Below are 21369 nucleotides of genomic sequence, written 5' to 3' on the forward strand. Positions count from 1 at the left end.
ATATCTATCATGTGTTTGGTTGGTTAATATGTTATTGGAATTGGAATCTTCTTCATTCTATTCATCTCCCTTCAATCTGTTAACATATAAATAATAAAATAACAAAAAAAATGATAATTTAAAAAAATCTAAAAATATAAATATCAAAAAATTAATTAAAAAATCAAAAATTTATTTAAAAAACAAGTAAAAAAATAATAAAAAGGCTAAAAAATATATCAAATTGGTTCCACTCGGCCAAATCAATGCCGTGTTCCTTTGGTTACGTTTGCGAGTTTGTAAACTAATCTAGCCATTTCCTATTTACACGTTACCAACACACAACGAGTTAAAATTTGTTGAAACAACTATATTATGATAATTTATATCTAACAAATTATATCAAAGTATTTCATCAAGCACAAATCTGGTTGAAGCATTTCATCAAACAGTTGGTGTGCAATGGACGCTTGTTAAAAATAGTTTAAAATTTAAAAACTTTTGATAACCCTTTGAAAAATATTCAAGATTAAACAAGAACACAAACAAAAACAGAAATTAAAGTATAATAATAATAATACTCCAAGGAATAACTAAATAATAACAACAATGGAACAAATGAACTGACGAACACTGTAACTAGACAACAACAACGAATAACTTTTATCAATAATTCTTCACTGTAACTAAAACACACACCAAAAGCCTAACCTGTAGTGGTGGAGAACGATGATGGAGAAGATCGATGGTGGAGGTAGACGAGCAAGACTCTAACATCCCAAAATTTAAATAATAATATTTCATATATTATTTCTTATAATAGAAAAGTTTACTTAAGTTGTTAAAGAAATAATAAAATAATAAAGATGGAAAGGAAGTAGGCTAAATAGATGGAAACAATGTATTGGTGGGAATCGGTGAAGAAGCAATGTACTGGTGGGAATCGGTTGAGCAGAGGAAGAGTCCCGAGGAAATCAAAGCTATGAAGTGGGAGGATCTGAAAGAACTGGTTATGAAGAAATTCTGTGTTGACGCCGAGGTTGAGAGGGCGGAGATGAACTTCCTGAACTTGAAGGCTGGAACGATGACACATCGGAAGTATACCACCGAGTTCAACCGAATGTCTAGGTTGGTACCCGATATGGTCAATACTGAGGCTAAAAGAATCAAGTGCTATGTGAGGGGATTGCCACAGAAAGTTCGCATGCTAGTCAGGACGAATAAACCTGCTACCTTTGACTCTGCTGTCGAGCTTGCAGAGATGGTTTATGCAGACCTGGTTGCGGATGATGTTGTGGTGGAAGAAGAAAAGAAGGACAAGAAGTGGGTTGCTCCTGTTAAACGACCCGGTACTCAGTTGTTGAACTCAAAAGACAAGAAACAGAAGGTGTGGGAAAAGAAGTCGTGCAAGACCTGCGGTAAGATGCACGGTGGCGAGTGCAAGTGGGGCACTGGTTCTGATGTGTGCCATAAGTGTGGGAAATACCAAGGAGGGGAGTGTTGGTTAGGGTCAAATGCATGTTGCAAGTGTGGAAAGGTGGGGCATTTTGCTCAGGATTGCCATGCAAAGCCCGCATGTTATAGGTGTGGTCAGATTGGCCACCTAGCGAGGGCTTGCACGGGCGGTGAAACTTGAGGAGGTGAAAAGAAGGATGCTGATCAGGCTAGACCAAGAACCAGAGCTTACATGTTAACCCAGGAACAAGCTAAGCAGATTACCGATGTCGTCACAGGTACGTTTCTAGTAAACGGTATTTCCGCTTCTATATTGTTTGATTCGGGTGCGAACAAAAGTTTCGTAGCCACGCCCTTTAGTAAACTAGCTAAAATAAAATGTTGTCGAGTGTCCGAAACTTTTATAGTAGAAACCGCTAGTGACACTTCGGTTAAAATAAGGAAAATGGTTAAGGACTGTAAGATAGAGTTAGAGGGACATCAGTTCCCTGTTACCTTGTACGTTATGACCTTAGGAGGGTTCGATGTGGTTTTGGGAATAGATTGGTTGTCTGAGTATGAGGCTCAGATAGTGTGTAAGAGTAGGATGATAAGGTTAAAGTCCTTGGATGGTAGTGCGGTGATGGTTTTTGGTGATATGGAAAGTTCTGGGCTTAATGTCATTTCGATGATAAAAGCCGAGGGATTGTTAAGGCGAGGGTGCGCGTATGTAGTCAACGCTACGTCAGAGACGAAAGAAATGAAAGATGTTCCTATCGTGCGCGACTACCCAGAAGTATTCCCAGAGGATCTTCCGGGGTTTCCACCAGAGCGAGAGATAAAATTCCAGATAGATTTAGTACCAGGAGCCCAACCCGTCGCAAAAGCCTTTACCGTCTAGCGCCGTCCGAAATGAAAGAATTGATGTCCCAACTGCAAGAACTCCTCGACAAGGGTTTTATTAGACCAAGTGTTTCCACGTGGGGCGCACCGGTGTTGTTCGTGAAAAAGAAGGATGGAAGTATGAGAATGTGCATAGACTATCGCGAGTTGAATAAGCTTACGATGAAGAATAGGTATCCTTTGCCAAGGATTGATGATTTGTTTGACCAACTGCAAGGCTCAAGTTGGTTCTCACGGATAGATCTTAGATCAGGTTATCATCAATTGAAAGTGAAAGAGGCATACATCCCTAAAACAACGTTTCAGACGCGGTATGGACACTACGAGTTCCTCGTGATGTCATTCGGTCAAACGAATGCTCCCGCATCAATTATGGACATGATGAACAGGGTGTGTCGGCCGATGTTGGATAAATCGGTAATCATCTTCATCGACGATATATTGATTTATTCTAGAAGCGAGTCTGATCATGTAGAGCATCTGAGGGAAGTGTTGGAGACTCTAAAGAAAGAGAAGTTGTATGCTAAGTTTCCGAAATGCGCGTTCTGGTTACGAGAAGTGCAATTTCTAGGTCACGTGATAAATCCTGAAGGGATTACCGTGGACCCATCTACGATTGAGGCTATAATGAACTGGAAGACTCCACAAAATCCGACTGATATACGAAGCTTCTTAGGGTTAGCTGGCTACTATAGAAGATTCATCGAAGGTTTCTCCAAGATGGCCGCACCGTTGACCGGTATGACCCGAAAGTCGATAGTATTCAGTTGGGGTAAGTTTCAAGAAGAGGTTTTTCAGGAGTTAAAAAAGAGACTCACGCAAGCTCCAATCCTTGCTTTACCCGATGGTGACGAGAATTTGGTTTTTTGTACTGATGCTTCGCATCGTGGGTTAGGTTGCGTGTTGATGCAACGAGGGAAAGTGATAGCTTACGCGTCTAGACAGTTGAAAGTCAATGAGAGTACTTATCCGACACATGACTTAGAGCTTGCAGCATTAGTGCATGCTCTAAAGATATGGAGACATTACCTGTATGGTACCAAGTGTACTATTTATACAGATCATAAAATTTAAAGTATTTCTTCGAGCAGAAAGAATTGAACATGAGGCAAAGAAGGTGGTTAGAATTGATAAAGGATTACGACTGCGACATTAAGTATTATCCTGGTAAAGCTAGTGTAGTCGCCGACGCGCTGAGCCGTAAGAATGAGAAAGTCCTTGCAAGAGCAAAGTCGTACCAGTTGATCATGAATTCAAGTCTTTTTGAAGAAATCGTCAAAGTGCAAGCAGAGGTGCTGGTAGATGAAGGGCTACTGAAGAAAGAAAGAATCTTCGGTCAGCAGAGCGAGTTGATGGGAAACACGCATGGTGTTAAGATTAGGTTTGACCGTATATGGATCCCACGCCATGGAGATCTTAGAGGTCAAATCTTAGATGAAGCTCATAAGGAAAGGTATTCAATTCATCCAGGAACTACTAAGATGTACCCGGATTTGAAAAGAGATTACTGGTGGCCAGGAATGAAGAATGATGTGGTAAACTATGTCAGTAAGTGCGTAACTTGTTTACAAGTCAAAGCAGAGCACCAGAAGCCCTATGGGAAGATGCAACCGCTAGAGATACCAGAATGGAAATGGGAACACATCACCATGGATTTCATAACAAAGCTACCTCGTACAGATAAGCATCATGATACCATCTGGGTGATTGTGGACCGTTTGACCAAGAGTGCTCACTTTCTGCTTATACGAGAGGCTATATCGTCAGAAACGTTAGCAAACTTGTTCATTAAAGAGGTTGTGACTAAGAATGGAGTACCGTTATCAATCGTATAGGATAGGGATACTCGGTTTACTTCAAGGTTATGGAAGAAGTTTCATGAAGCTTTGGGAACAAGATTGAACATCAGTACGGCGTATCACCCTCAAACAGATGGACAGTCTTAATGGAAGATCCAAACCCTTGAGGATATGCTACGTGCTTGTGTCTTAGACTTTGTAGGAAGTCGGGACAATCATCCGCATTTAGCAAAGGTTTCTTATAACAATAGCTACCATTCAAAGTATTGGTATGCCACCGTTTGAGATGATTTACGGTAGACGATGTAGGACCCCGGTATGTTGGGGAGAGATTGGTCAGAAAGAGATGGGAAGTTTAGAAGTTGTGCAAGATACTTCTGCAAAGTTTGATCAGATTAAAGCAAGAATGAAAGCTACTCAAGATCGTCAGAAGTCCTATCCTGATAAGCGGCGACGACCAATTGAGTTTAACATTGCTGACAATGTGATGCTCAAGGTCTCGCCTTGGAAAGGAATTATCCGTTTTAGAAAAAGAGGGAAGTTGAGTCCGAGATACAATTGACCATTTAAAATCAGAGATCGTGTGGGTGTAGTTGCTTATAAGCTGGATTTACCCGATGAATTAGAAGGAATTCATCCAACCTTCCATGTTTCTCATCTGAGGAAATGTCTGGCTGATGACAAGTCCCACGTGCTATTGATGGATATCGAGTGTCACACCCCGACTTAGGGCCTAGACGTGTGACCACAAGTTGGTACCTGTTTTGTAAATAAATCAGAGTATTGGATTGTTTTTAGCGGAAGACTTTAGGTTTGAATATAATACTAATTTACATTGAAAATTTACTCGGGAATTAAACACCCGAGTATTAGTTTACAAAATATATGTTCATATTACAAGGATTATTAGTTATCAAAAACGGAGCCATCTTGTACGCGCTTCTATCTTCATTAAAACTCCAATCCTTGTTAATGCTACTTATGCTTAGTTACCTGCAATGGGTTGAAAAAATACGTCAGCTATATGCTGGTGAACACCTATGACTCAATAAAACAGTTGAATGACAATATAATACAAATATAGTTTTCTCTACAAGCTCAGCAGAAGCATTTTCAGTACTATGTGTGTGTAAAGAGAGGTATGTTTGGGATGAATGGGGTTCATGCCCGTCACCCCCCTTTTATAGCAAAATTTGGACCCTATCGCGATACGCGATAGGTCCCTTGTGGCCTGTCGCGTATCGCGACGCCGCCTTATGCGATGATGACACGTGGCCTGTCATATTGCGCCACGTGTCGACACGATGTTCAAAACGTGTCCTGTGACTCACCAAGCCCATCGCGCTACGCGATGGGTTGATTGTTACCCCGTCGCGTATCGCGATGGGAGCAAATTTTCAGAATTTTCACTTTTGGTCCCTGTACTTTCTAAGTTAGTATTTTTAAACTTATTTTAAAGAGGGTAAAAGACGCGGTGTTACATCGAGGTTGATGAACAGTTGAACTATGTTGAGCAACCGATCGAGATAGTTGACTGCAAGGAGAAGCAACTTCGTTGCAAGGTTATACCCTTAGTGAAAGTGATATGGAAACACCGCAAGGGATCATATGCTACTTGGGAAGCTGAAGATGAGATGCGCAAGTTTTACCCGAATTTGTTTATGTAGTAGTTAGGTTTCGGGGACGAAACCTATTTAAGGAGGGAAGACTTGTAACATCCCATAATTTAAATAATAACATTTTATATATTATTTCTTATAATAGACAAGTTTACTTAAGTTAAAGAAATAATAAAATAATAAAGATGGAAAGGAAGTAGGCTAAATAGATGGAAATTAATCATGGACCAAAAAGGAAATATGGGCCTTAGGTCCATGGGCTTAAGGGAGTATAAATACCCCTTAAACCCTAAATCTTTCCATTTCCAACCATCTTATCCATATTATTCCCTACACACCTTCAAAACACACACACTTAAGTTAAGGAAATATGGGCCCTAGACAGTTGAAAGTCCATGAGAGTACTTATCCGAGGCATGATTTAGAGTTAGCAGCTGTAGTGCATGCTCTTAAGATATGGAGGCATTATCTGTACGGTACTAAGTGTACTATCTATACAGATCATAAGAGTTTAAAGTACTTCTTCGAGCAGAAAGAATTGAACATGAGGCAGAGAAGATGGTTGGAGTTGATTAAGGATTATGACTGCGACATTAAGTACTACCGCGGTAAAGCTAACGTGGTCGCTGATGCGCTAAGTCGTAAGAATAAGGAAGTCCTTGCAACAGTAAAGTCATACCAGTTGATCATGAACTCAAGTCTTTTTGAAGAAATCATCAAGGTGCAGTCATAGGTGTTAGTAGATGAAGGGTTAGTAAAGAAAGAAAGGATTTATGGCCAGCAAGATGAGTTGATGGAAAACACTCATGGAGTTAAGACTAGGTTCGACCGTATGTGGATCCCACGCCATGGTGATCTTAGAAGTCGAATCTTAGAAGAAGCTCATAAGTCAAGGTACTCAATCCATCCAGGAGCTACTAAGATGTATCAAGATTTAAAAAGAGACTATTGGTGGCCGGGAATGAAGAATGAGGTAGTAGATTATGTCAGTAAGTGCTTAACTTGCTTACAAGTTAAAGCCGAACATCAGAAGCCTTATGAAAAAATGCAGCCTCTAGAGATACCAGAGTGGAAATGGGAACACATCACTATGGATTTCATAACTAAGCTACCTCGTACAGCTAAGCATCATGATACTATCTGGGTGATTGTGGACCGTTTGACCAAGAGTGCTCACTTTCTGCCCATACGAGAGGCCATCTCGTCAGAAACGTTAGCAAGCTTGTTCATTAAAGAAGTTGTAACCAAGCATGGAGTACCGTTATCGATCGTGTCTGATATAGATACACGGTTTACTTCGAGGTTCTGGAAGAAATTCCATGAAGCTATGGGAACGAGATTGAACATCAGTACGGCGTATCATCCTCAAACAGATGGACAGTCTGAAAGGACGGTCCAAACCCTTGAGGATATGCTGCGTGCTTGTGTTTTAGATTTGGTGGAAATTGGGATGATCATCTGCACCTGGCAGAGTTCTCCTATAACAACAGTTACCATTCAAGTATTGGTATGCCACCGTTTGAGATGCTTTACGTAGACGATGTAGAACCCCGGTGTGTTGGGGTGAGATTGGTTAGAAGGAAATGGGAAGCCTATAAGTGGTTCAAGAAACGTCTTCAAGGTTCGATCAGATAAAAGCAAGAATGAAAGCCGCTCAAGACAGATAGAAGTCATATGCGGATAAGCGGCGACGACCGATTGAGTTTAACATTGATGACAATGTGATGCTTAAGGTCTCGCCTTGGAAAGGAATTATCCGTTTTAGAAAGAGGGGGAAGTTGAGTCCAAGGTACATTGGACCGTTTAAAATTATAGATCGTGTAGGCGAAGTGGCTTATAAACTAGACTTGCCAGAAGAGTTAGAAGGAATTCATTCAACCTTCCATGTTTCTCATATGAGAAAATGTCTAGCTGATGACACGTCCCACGTGTCATTAATGGACATTGAGGTTGATGAACAGTTGAACTACATTGAGCAACCGATCGAGATAGTTGACCGCAAGGAGAAGCAGCTTCGTCACAAGGTTATACCTTTAGTGAAGGTGATATGGAAGCATCGCAAATGTTCAGATGCTACTTGGGAAACGGAGGATGAGATGCGCAAGTTTTACTCAAATTTGTTTATGTAATAGTTAGGTTTCGGGGACGAAACCTCTTTAAGGAGGGAAGACTTGTAACATCCTACTTTCGGTTATTATAATAAAAATAAATTTCGTTATTTCACAGTGGGTCGTTATCGGTTTAGATAAATAGAATACGAGTTGGGCTAGTGTTGGGTAAATGAATATGGGTTATGGACTTGGGTTAGGAAAGAAAGAAGGAAAGACCATGGGCTTAAGCCCATGATCCATAAATATATAAACCCTTAATATCCATTTAATCCTCATTCACACATATTCCATACACCACCCAAAACACACACTTAAGATTTCTCTCTAGTTCTTCCTTATCTCTAGCCGAAATCAAGAAGGAAATCGAGCACCGACCCGAGGTAATGATAGTTTAATATTGTACGAGCCTAAACTGTTAGTTATAGTCGCGTAACGACGAGCCGAAACCGTTAAACCATTTAAATCACAAGATCCGGGTGGAATCGGGTATAAACCGGACCTAAGATGAGTTTAGGGATCACCCTAGCTCAAATATGGATCAAACGGGACGAAAAACGATGAAAACGGTGGAAGAACGAGTGAGATATCGTTTTTCCGGCGAAAACGCGGTTTTCCGGCGATGACGGCGCCGGAAAAGATAAAGGTGTCAAGGAATGTTCCCTGACCTAACCCTAGTTCGCTAAGGAAACTTAGAGAACTAGAGGGTGATTCTTTAGCTATTTCGCTAAGGAAACTTAGAGAACTAGAGGGTGATTCGTTAGCTAGTTCGCTAAGGAAACTTAGAGAACTAGAAGGTGATTCGTTAGCTAGTTCGCTAAGGAAACTTAGAGAACTAGAGGGTGATTCGTTAGCTAGTTCGCTAAGGAAATTAGAGAACTAGAAGGTGATTCGCTAGCTAGTTCGCTAAGGAAACTTAGAGAACTAGGGGGTGATTCTTTAGCTAGTTCGTTATGGGAGCTTAGCGAATCAGTGGGTGATTCGTTAGCTAATTCGTTATGGGAGCTTAGCGAATCAGAGGGTGATTCGTTAGCTAGTTCGTTATGGGAGCTTAGCGAATCAGAGGGTGATTCGTTAGCTAGTTCGTTATGGGAGCTTAGCGAATCAGAGGGTGATTCGTTAGCTAGTTCGTTATGGGAGGTTAGCGAATCAGAGGGTGACTCGTTAGCTAGTTCGTTATGGGAGCTTAGCGAATCAGAGGGTGATTCGTTAGCTAGTTCGTTATGTGAGCTTAGCGAATCAGAGGGTGATTCGTTAGCTAGTTCGTTATGGGAGCTTAGCGAATCAGAGGGTGATTCTTTACCCAATTCGTTAAGGGAAAAGTAACAAACTAGGAGTTTAATATAAAGACAGAATGGTCCCTGGACTTAGAAAAGAATTATATGATTACATAACAGCCCTTGGAGTTTGGCAATTTATGAAAGATACCTTTAAAGGTAAATGAGTAACGATTAACTAACCAGGTAATGATTTAATGAAGTAAAACAGCTTAGACGTGTAAGACTAATTAAGTAGCAATGAGATGATTAGAGCGGTACTTAATACTGTAATTATTATACAGTTAGTCGTGCACAGCTCAAGAAGGGAATAACCGTAAACAGTGAACGCAACCGTATTGAGGTGAGTTTCTAGCCCCACTTCTGTGATATGTTTTCGGGGCTGTGGGCATACTCGATATGTTTGTTAATACACTTATCCTAAGTGATAAGTGTATGCCTTATATGATTGATGTGAAATGTATGAATGATTGCTTGTTAGTACGTGAACGATCTTCGGATATTGCACATACTGTCAGGTTGTAGTGTTACGTATAAGGTAAGTTTAATGTAATTGCTTATATGTATGAATGCGGTAAAGTTAAATAACGAAGGAAAGGCATGGTTGTATGGTAACGAAGAGGGACCAGACCCTAATAATATCTGTGATGTTAGGGGCCAGACCCTAATAATATCTGTGATGTTAGAGACCAGACCCTAATAATATCTGTGATGTTAGGGACCAGACCCAAATAATATCTGTGATGTTAGGGACCAGACCTAAATAATATCTGTGATGTTAGGGACCAGACCCTTATAATATCTGTGATGTTAGGGACCAGACCCTTATAATATCTGTGAGGTTATAGGGCGAAAGGCTCTTTAAAACGTATGATTATGTATGTAAAGAAAGTATGAAGGTAAGAATGAAAGTATGTACACTTATGTGTGTATGAAAGAAAGTTAAGAGGTTAAGTATGAAATGTAAGAAGGTATTGTATGATTATGTGATTAACTAGAACTCACTCAGCGTAACTGACTTTTAGTATTCACGCAGGTGAGTAGAATGAGGCAGGTAGCTTGAGGAGGACACATGACAGAGTTGGACGAAGCTGGCATCTGAAGATTTTGCTATGATGTTTTATTTTAAAAGACTATGTTTTGTTTTTAAATGACTATGAATGCTCGATAAGACAAGAATTATGGTTATGGAATGTAATGGCTTGAATGTTTTTAATGTTCCACGAATGTTTTAATTAACTCTGATATTTAGAACTGCGTTTATGAGTAAATCCAACACGAAAGTAGGGCTACCGGTAACGGGGCCTTACATCATGATTATGAATGAAAGCTTGTCGGTACGCGAACGATCTTCGGATATTGCGCGTATAGACAAGGGAGGTATGTATATGAAAGATGAATGTGTATGATATATAAATATATATGTACAACATATGAATATAAATAAATGACAAAATAAAGTATATGTTTGTTATGAGTATGTAAACACAGTATGTACGAAGATGAAGAAGAGGGATCAGACCCTAATAATATCTGAGATAGAAAAGAAAGGGATCAGACCCTAATAATATCTGAGATAGAGAAGTAAAAAGGATCAGACCCTAATAATATCTGAGATAGACAAGAAAGGGATCAGACCCTAAAATATCTGAGATAGAATTGATAGTAAATATAAAGTATGAAAGTAATAAAGTATGTACGTATGTACGAAAGTATGAAATAAAAGTAAATTAGTAAAGTAATTATTATGTATCTTCGGATGCATGATTGAAGGTAAGTGAATGTATTGTATGATGTATGATTAACTAGAACTCACTCAGCGTAGCTGACTTTTAGTATGCACGCAAGTGAATAGAATGAGACAGCTGGCTTGAGCGGGGACACATGGCAGAAGAATAAGAGTCTGGCATCTGAAGACCTATTATGTTTTATAAGTTACGTTTTGATTTTCAAGGACAAGAAGAATGTTTTAAGACATGCTTATGACTTGATATGTAATGTTTTATGAAAGTTTTATATTCCGCGTAAAGTTTTTATTAACTCTGATAAATAAAACTATGTTGATGAGTAAATACAACGTCAAATGTGAGGCACCCATAACAGGGGCTTACACCTAGTCACGGTGGTATAAAGTCTGAAGATGATGATATGAAAGAGTAGGGTTAGGAAAATTCCTTGACATTCCTTTAAGTTTTGGTGGGATTTTAATATCCCATGAAAATGGGAATTGATGGGATTCTCTTTCCATTCCGGTTCCAGTTAATAGTGAAACGAACACAGGAATCTATGGGATTTAAAATCTCATTCCGTCCAATTCCATTGAATTTCGTGAAACAAACACGATCTAGAGTTTCCTAAAAGTGTTTTTAATTAAATTAACTTTATGTGTTTACTGGTTGATTTCTAAAATTTCATGTAGATTTACAATGTAAAAAAATAATAAGTTTTACCGACAAATAAATTGCATATGAAGGTAGATATTTTTATGATCAACTAGTCCGTTAGAAGACAGTGCATCACCACATGATAATGCGGCTAATTATGCAAAACAAATAAGTTTTATCGTTGGTAATCAACGGCGGCTTACCGTTGGTGCTTTTTTCTACTTTTTTGTTGATTTATGGGATTGTTGACAATTTGATGGTTACCAAAATATTCAGTCCGTATGTAAAAAGTTGTCGATGATACTCATTTTTATGCATATTTTGAGCTGCCTGTATAAAAGCCCTTCGTGTGCGCAAGGGTGAAGCCAAAGTGTGGTAAGAACCTCATTTGTGATTTTTTATGTTATAGCAGGTTAAAAAAAACATGAGTTTGACATCTTAGTTATGCTCTGATAGAGTTTTATAATTTTTCTGATATACTTGTTCCGTCGTTTGTTTTGTAACTTATAATTGTTACATATTTTTTTATGATATTGTTTCATGTCCAAATATCATCTTATGTTCCCACACAGCCAGGGGCGGACCCATATAGAACCCATCAGGGTCCCGGGACACCAATGTTTTTTAAAAATTACTAAAACACGGTATATTATATTATATTTTGTAAGAACCTCATAAAAATTAATACTTGGAACCCTTATTATTAAGGATGAACTGGTCTAATGGAAACTCCCTTATTTTTTCTTTGAAAGGTTGCAGGTTCAAGCCTCACCATACTCTATTTTTATTGGTTTTATTTATCACCATGCAATATATATAAATGGCAACATGGGTTTTGCATATTCTTTTATTATTTATTTTGTGTATGCATATTATAATTAACCATTTATTTGTGTTAGAGTTAGTTTTTCATGTTTGGTCATGTAGTAAGACCATATATAGCTTACGTTTATGTTTTTCGGGAATGAATAAAAATGAATTAAAAAGTCTTTGTTCTATCTAGTTTCTAATCTAATTCTTTCTACTTACTCGTTTCCACTGACACCATATTTCCATGTTTTATTATGTTCATCGCCTCGACCAAACCCGAATAACGACCGACCTCGAAAATTTTGTAAACCGAAAAATTGGGACCCATTGACAAACAAATCATGGGTCCGCCACTACAGACAGCCATTCTTTAGACAAGCGCCACAAGGGTGTAGGCCGACTAGGCTTGAGGTACCCATCTTGAACACCACGCCCTTCTCATCGCTGAACTTGTCTCCTTTCTTGGAATATAACCGCTAGCGAAGAAGACTTCGTTTTTTATCTTTATTTTTTGATTTTATCTTTTTACTAGACTTGACTTTTCTATAGTACGTAGTAACTCATGCATATTAAATTTTTGTAATAGCATCTAAAGTCTAAACCTGTTGTATTTAAAAAATGTCAACATAAAATGTAAAATTTATTGAAAAGGAAATTGTAATAAAAATAAAATATCATTCGGTATTGCAACTTTCGTATGTGCTTAATGGTAACTTTGGTGAAAGATATTTACATACTTCGATTACCCAACAAAGATGAACTAGATATTGATCTTTTTTTAATATTTGCATTTTATTAATATTAAGTTTATATAATATTTATTTGTATTAGATAACTGTTTTAAAGTTATTATTAATTTTTTTATAAAATATCATGATTCGACAAAATGTATTTACTTTATTCTATTATCTATTATAAACCTTTTTTAGCTTTTCTTAAAGAAAACTATTTTTTAATACAAGTTTTTTTCATCAAATAAGATTAGGGGGTGAAAAATATAATTTTAAAAAATAATACTTATTTTGGTAAAAAAAAAATCTTTTAAAATTATTCATTTTGATAAATATTTTTCCTTTCACCCAATTTGAGAAAAAAATATAAAGAATGAAGGTTGGTGGATAAGTAGTTACCCGGACCACATGGTTGAAATGTGGTGGTGCCACAATCATCTTTATTTTAGATATAAATGTTATGTTTTATTCCGGCTTATCAATATATATTTACGATTTAGTTCCGGTACTGTTAATACCGACTGAGTTCACGTCGACTCGTCACAGCAATGTGAGGGTATTGTTATATATATATATATATATATATATATATATATATTAGTTTTTATCCTCTCGTATTACGGGGGGGGGGGGGGGGGTTACATTATTTGTTTTAATATTTATATACTTTCTTGGAGTTCAACTTTATTTATTGTATGGAAAATTAATAATATACTTAGAGTTTTGATAATAAAAGGGTTTCACAAATAACTAAGATGTTATAACCTGGTTTAAAAGTTATATGGGTTTCGTGATACCCAAGACCTGCTTATTTTTTGTACTATAAAATTGTTTCTTAGTTATAAATAATATCTTTAAAAAAAGTATATAATAATTTTTAGTATATCCCTATTTTATAGGATTTTCACATAAATAATTTGGTGAGATTAATTTTAATTTAATGAGATGTTATAACCCGCTTTAAGAAATATATGGGTTTGGTAATACTCATACCCGTGAATTCGGGTCAAATGCATGAGAAGCCTCAATTTACAAATGACGCAATCTTGTGGCTTGAGAGAATGTAAGGAGCAACTAGAGAGCTTTTAAATGTTTCGTGTATATATATTATAGATTAATTTGTTGTATTTGGGCGTTGACCAATTCATTTTTTGGCCTAGTTTCGGTGCCATAAACCGATACTGACCAAATTCACGTCGGTTCGAGTCCACAACATGTGCTTTTTTGTTTTTTTTAAATATGTTAATTTATTGGATTTTGATTGTCAACAAATTTATTTTTTGGTTGAGTTCTAGTGTCGTAACCCGAGATCGATCGAATCTGTGTCGATTCGCAGTCGCGCCGTGTGGGTTTTACCAACCGCCTACACGTCGTTTTAAATATGTTATATATCACAGGTAATACGAGCAGACATACTATTTTGGGCGTTTATTTTTTGAATTTATTGTCGTTACCGTTACGAAACTAATTGATAACGACCGAATTCACTACACCGACACAGCGCGATGTATTTTGTTGCCTGCTTTGTATTAAAAGAAAAGCTTAAGTGTAGAACATATCAAAAAAGGGTGTATCGTTGGCGAGTTATAAAAGAGAATAGTAATTGAGCACTATTCCTAATGTTCTAAATATTTTTTACCAGCTAAATGTTAGTTGTCACAAGGTTAAACTTTTATTTTATATTATATACCCTAATCATCTTATTAACCCACAAAATATAAATGTTCTAATAGTGTAAATAGAAACAAATTTTTTTTTTTTTTTCTTAAAAAAGATACTGTAATTATTATAAAATGTTTTAGTATTAAAAAAATATATGTTTATAAACGGGACGACAAAAGGGAGAATATATGGCGCCCGCCCATGTATTGGATTTCCCCAAGGAAGGAAGTGGTTGTCTTCTCCGACCTTCTCCTTGTATTTTCCTCCTTAAGGACCACAACTAGGTAATAATGCTATATTTCTATTAATTCTTAAATACATACACTTATACAAAAGTATATGTATTAGAAGATGGAACAATACATTTATTCGCTTCTTAAAATGTTAGAAAACTCGGTTTCAGTTCAGATCAAGTGCATTATAATCCAATCTCATCCATCATTTCCTCACTCATTTTTAAAATATAAAAAAATTCTTCTAGAATCACACTAAATTTCGTCCATCATTTCTCTATCACGACCCTAAATGCATAAAACAAAAATGCTAAATATATATATATATATATATATATATATATATAAAGCTACTATTCATCATCCATCAAATTATTATCAGTTTATAAAAACAAGAAATATAATGAAGTGAGAGATTTTTATAAAATAAAAGATAAATTATGTGAATTTTAGTTAAATATACGGTTAGAGATGGTATATGGAATGTGAATGCCCTAAAACAACACACACACATATATAGATTTATAAACGTACAAAATGATTCTGCACAATAATATAATGACGCGTGTCCCGTTTTTAAAATGGGAAGGAAGGGTCGTGTTGTCAATGATTAGGTTTCCTAGTTATTTCTCTAACATGTGTTTTATCTGTGCACAACGATGAAGTTTGGACCAAAACGTGGGTGAGGTGCTCAAATTTTCCTATGAAAACAAGTAAATTTATACTACTGATCAAATAAATAGGAGGGAACGGGGCCACCTTAGGCCATAGGGAAGCCTCGCCACTGTCCGTGCCTGATTATCACCATCATATGTTATGTAATTAGAACATTTTATAGCGTGCACCACTATATAACAAAAACCAAAATTTTGGTGCATGAGCTTTTTAAAATCGTTTGATTTTGGTTATTCTAATTTCTGGTTTTTCAGTTTATCATTTGGGCTTGGAATTTTTAGACCGGAAATCGAAGATGACGTAAAATAATGAATTTGAGCTTAGATTTTTTTATTTATTAATAATTAGTTTATTATATATTAGAGCTAAAATAGGTGGTTTACATAATTATATATAATAAATGAAGGACCCTCATTTTACCACTTGGCGGCACCTTAGTGGTCGACGATTTTTTTTTTGTTCTTCATTTTGTGTTTTTTATTTTCATTATCGTGACGAACATAACGTAAATCGATCCGAATGACAATTTTGTTTTTTCTTTTCTGTTTAGTTCCGATATCGTAACAAACGTGACAGAAAACAATCAAATTGGCATAAGCTCACTGCATTTTGTTTTAGTTTCAGTATTGTAACGAAAACCGACAAAATTCCAAATTTGTTTTTGTTTTAGTTCTGATACGAAACATACGTCACGGAGACCAACCGAATTTGCATCGACCCACTGTCTCAATGTCCGGGATTGACAACGCTCGGGTATACAAACGCTCGACTTTTATCGACCGACATACCCCATTGGGTCCCCTCATTTTTTATATTTTTTTGTTTTAGTTCCAATACATAACACACGTAACCAAAATCGACCAAGTTCGCGTTAACTTACCGCCTCAACACACGTGACTAACAAACGCTTGGTTTTACCATCGCCCATGTTTTACCGTCTACCGACATGCCCCGGCGCAACGCGCCGGGTGAGCTACTAGTTATTCAATAAACAAGTTGGAGAACCCCGCACATTATAGATGTAAGAATAAATATATGGATATGTATATTTATGTATGGCCTACATTATCATTTATATTATAATAGATCAAAATTAATTAAATTATACCTTATTATTATATTAGCTAGGTAATTGTTGATAGACCAAATTACCCTTTCTTGCTAATCAAGGGTTTCCCATTGGATGCATATAAATATGGAGAGACTAATTAACATCATATAACTTAACCCTAAACCCTCACATCATCAAATTCGTGAGCCTCTCTCCCTCTATATTATTCGGTTTCTCAAGAACCCTAATCCCCATCACTAATATACATCCTAAAGGGGAACCCGACCAAGCTGACTGTTATGTCGTCTGGATCGTTCTCATCAGTCGTGACCTCTCTCTGCTGTGACCTCTCTCTCGTCTGGATCGTCTGGATCCATGTTTTCTATTATATATATGAAGAACTGATCAACAATAGAGGCTCAAACTTGATTCGCAAAGGAGCCCTAATGTATAAGACGGAAACCCAAAAGGATCCAAACCCTCTATCTGTAGTTGCTTTAAGCTGGGCCGTAGTGGTGGTAACACAACGGTAATTTAGTCGGTATCGATTCGGTACGTTATAGTAACGTCGAAAACATGTTTTACGACCCGAGTGAAAGTGAAAAAGGGTTGGGGTTAGAGGTAGAGAAGTTTTTTCTTTGTTTTTTTGGCCAACTAAGAAACGTTCCAAGGGATTTTGTCAGTCAAGAGCAAACCAAAAAGAAAAGGTTTCCTAGTACGAGGACATCGTTACAAGGACCAATAATGTATGAATGTGTTACCAATTGATAGATAATTGACAATTAATTATGTATAACGTTGTATTTCCGTCCTAAGGTGTACCGCCTTTAATCAAAATGTTACGAGTTATAATTTCATCTGAGACATGAAAGAAATATTAACGGTTAAAAAGAGTAAGACATACTTTTAATGGTAATCTACCAATGGTCATAATGAATTGATATTGTACCTTTTTATAAATGTACTAGCAAGACATAGTTTTAAACCAAGAGGTAAACATGTTTCTTCATGTTTGCAGTACACATGATATGCTACTGTTTTATCAAAAGAACTCAAAAGTTGAACTGGTTGGCTACTCTTTTGTTGGTTATTTAACAAACATACATAAAACTTACTCACAAAATATGACATGTTCTCATATAAGGTGACACTGGAGATTGACAACAATTATCAACACTAACCCCCTCAAACTAGTTACACATAAAACCGATCGGAAGCGTGCGATTAAATTAATGATGGTATTTAAAAAGATTGAACCTCCAAATGATGAAAGGAAATACTCATCAATGTATGATTACTAGACAATTACACATGTTTAACTTAAATAATACAAAGCAATCCCTTTTACACATGAGCGTTATAAATATCAATTGGAAGGTAATCGAACTTTATTTTTTAGACAATATGAAAATGGGCCGGTTTATGAGGCCCAAGAGCCTTTGGGCCATTTTCTCCCAAGTTCCTCGTGATGACATTCAAACCTCTCATTTATTACACCGTATTTCCATCTCCAGTTTCACTGGATTCCCATGATAACTCTACAGTAATTAAATGTCCTTCAGCAGTTGGCCTTATGCTTCTAGAGTGTGAAAGTAACGGTGTTTTTGAGTGAGTCAGGTCTAAAATATTAAAATTAATATGAACTCCGTCTCAGAAAGGTACAGAATTGTATTTAGGTGGTTCCAAACGTTGTTAAAAAAACAAATTAAATGTCCTTGAACATTATTCGCCAACACATGTTTTTGTTTGCACTAAGCATGATTAAGGGTTCTATTAACTAAGCCTAGTTAAGGATTAGAATAACTAAACCAGACAAATCCAACCAAAACACATCACGTGGTTTTTTGTTTCTACTTGAATTCCCCATCTCATTCTTGACTTCACATCCTTCCCTCCATTTTATCCATCCTCACTATTTATACAAAACCCATACAGATAACAATAATAATAATATCCATCATCTAATCTCTGATCTCTTTGCTTGCTTTCCGCAATGGAACCCGCCACAATTTTCGTTTTATTTTCATCATTTTCCATGTTTATGCAACTTGAAGCATCAAGGTCCATTGTTCCTCATATCAGTGTGATGGGTAAGGTGTATTGTAATACATGTTCCAACCACACATTCTTATTATCAGGTTCATCTTTATATCTTCTATTTGTTACTTTTTATTCTTTAATAAATTAAAATAAAATGCTAAATATCTATACTAGTACTGTTTGATTGCAGGAGCTGAAGTTAGCATAGACTGCAAATTCGATGCAGTTTCACCGAAAACAGACGAACAAATATCGTTTTCGGTTAACAGGACCACAAACCGGTATGGAGTTTATAGATTGGATATGCGTGTACCTTCTGTGGATGGGATCTTTTGTGCTAGAGATGCCGTGGCTTTGAATAAGTGCAGGGCCACCCTGATTAGAAGCACTTCACCGTCGTGCAACATGCCTGGTTTAACGGCCACTACTAATGATTTTTCTCTTGAATCCAAACACGACAGCGTGTGCGTGTACAACATGTTTGCCTTGAGTTTTGGAGCATCTAAGAAAGATCCTTCTGTTTGTGGAAAATAATATATTATACTTAGTTTCATTATCAAAGGTTAATTATGCAATACTAGTATTTCATTTTCTACTTGCTTGGTTATTACAAGCTTATAGCAACTTTTATACTAGTTTTGACATATTGTTGAACTGATAAACAATAGAGATTGAAGTTTTATACCAATTTCCCAAAACCCATTGTTGCTAATTCTGCTTAACAATATCTTTGTGTCAAAGCGAGCCATGTGGATGTCTAATAGCAATCAAATGCCTTTTAAAATCACACCGTACTTTTTATTTATGTAACTATTGTGCAGTATCTAGCAGTGTGCAAATTGCATTTGATTTCGGGTGACACGAACTCGGAAAAGAATTAGAAAGTAAAGAATTTTTCATGTTGACTTGAACATATATGTATAGTGTTGATATAACTAATCGGATGGGCTGGATATTGTTATTGTGTTGAAATGTGTCCAGCATTCCTGAGCCCCTAGGTAAACTATAAAATGTAAATAACCTGTTAGAATTGCTCCTAGAGTGGAGCCACAGGGACCATCCTGTCACTGTGTGAATACAGGTATGTGTAGTAACTATGGGAGATAGTAGAGTAGATAGAGCTAGGTCAAAGGAGAGCAGGAATGTATGGATTTGGTTCAACTTAATGGGTAAGTGACGGATCCAAGATTTCTTTTCCACGGGGGTCGTTTATCTAGTGCTCAGACAACTCTTTTCGGGTCAAGTTATGTCACATAAAAGAAAATGCACATTTAATAGACATTTAGAAAAGATAAAATAAAATAGAACTACTTAATCAAATATGAAACACATTTTAGTTTTCACTGTGTTTTTAAAATGCAACATACATGCATTGATCTTTTCATCTTTTCTTAGTAAGTTTAAAAATCTTAAAAATTTCTAACGTCAGTCGAAAAATCATAATATATCTTACATATATATAAATTAACTAGTTTGAGGCCCGTGTATTACACGGGTAATTGTTGAAAATTTTAAACTTTGATCATTAAGTGAAATGCAGTCAACAAATTGATCATATATTGTTAATACAATTACAATTAAATTAAAATTACGGAAATTACATAACTAAGGTTACACAAATATGTAAAAACTTCCTTTTACACTACATTTTTTATTGTAGTAGCAGGTATACATTGTTTATCAAAAATCAAAATTTTTAGTTCATGTCTGTTTGTAACTCTTAATAGAGTACAATATACGCCTGCTTATAACTCTTGATATAGCTACATATAGTAGTTCGTGTGACAAAAAAAAAGGTTTTCTAAGTACATACCAACTCTAAATAAATGATAATATATATTCATGATACTAATAAAAAAAATGTTCATACACATAAAATATCATAGCTATTTTAAACTTTGATCATTAAGTGAAATGCAGTCAACAAATTGATCATATATTGTTAATACAATTACAATTAAATTAAAATTACAGAAATTACATAACTAAGGTTACACAAATATGTAAAAACTTCCTTTTACACTACATTTTTTATTGTAGTAGCAGGTATACATTGTTTATCAAAAATCAAAATTTTTAGTTCATGTCTGTTTGTAACTCTTAATAGAGTACAATATACGCCTGCTTATAACTCTTGATATAGCTACATATAGTAGTTCGTGTGACAAAAAAAAAGGTTTTCTAAGTACATACCAACTCTAAATAAATGATAATATATATTCATGATACTAATAAAAAAAATGTTCATACACATAAAATATCATAGCTTTTAATCAATTAATATGATGTCATTTGAGAACATCTCATCATGTTTATCCCAAAAAAAACATGGTTATCCAAAAACCATAAACCTGAATTTTGATGATATAATTATCCTTAGAATCTTTACAATATGAAATTGATTGATAATGATAAATTTGTTGTCATTAATATTCTTAGTATGACAAATTTAATTGACTTTATATTTTACAATTAAAAATTGTATAATCAAGCAACATAAAAACCGAAAATTTAAATATAACAAAATGATTTGTTTATTTCATATGAATTTAGTTGCCAAGAAAATGAAATATACATACTAACATTAAAACCACGCTCAAATAATAGTGATTATTCAAAGTTAAAAGAATATTAGAATATTTAAAGTTGCATAAAATGAATGTA

General features: G+C 36.0%; 1 protein-coding gene across 1 annotated transcript; it reads left to right on the plus strand.

Moving 5' to 3' along the window:
* The first annotated feature begins 18340 nt into the window (after window positions 1-18340).
* Window positions 18341-19850, plus strand: LOC143599418 (uncharacterized). The gene is made up of 2 exons (XM_077077378.1): window positions 18341-18803; window positions 18896-19850. Exons 1-2 carry the CDS (start codon window positions 18659-18661, stop codon window positions 19237-19239), a joined length of 489 nt encoding a protein of 162 aa, XP_076933493.1. The 5' UTR covers window positions 18341-18658; the 3' UTR covers window positions 19240-19850.
* The last annotated feature ends 1519 nt before the right edge of the window (window positions 19851-21369 follow it).

Source organism: Bidens hawaiensis, unplaced genomic scaffold (genome assembly GCF_021521415.1).
Source record: "Bidens hawaiensis isolate Kalapana, Puna unplaced genomic scaffold, B.hawaiensis_p1.1 tig00052162_1, whole genome shotgun sequence".
In the NCBI taxonomy this organism is placed as follows: domain Eukaryota; kingdom Viridiplantae; phylum Streptophyta; class Magnoliopsida; order Asterales; family Asteraceae; genus Bidens; species Bidens hawaiensis.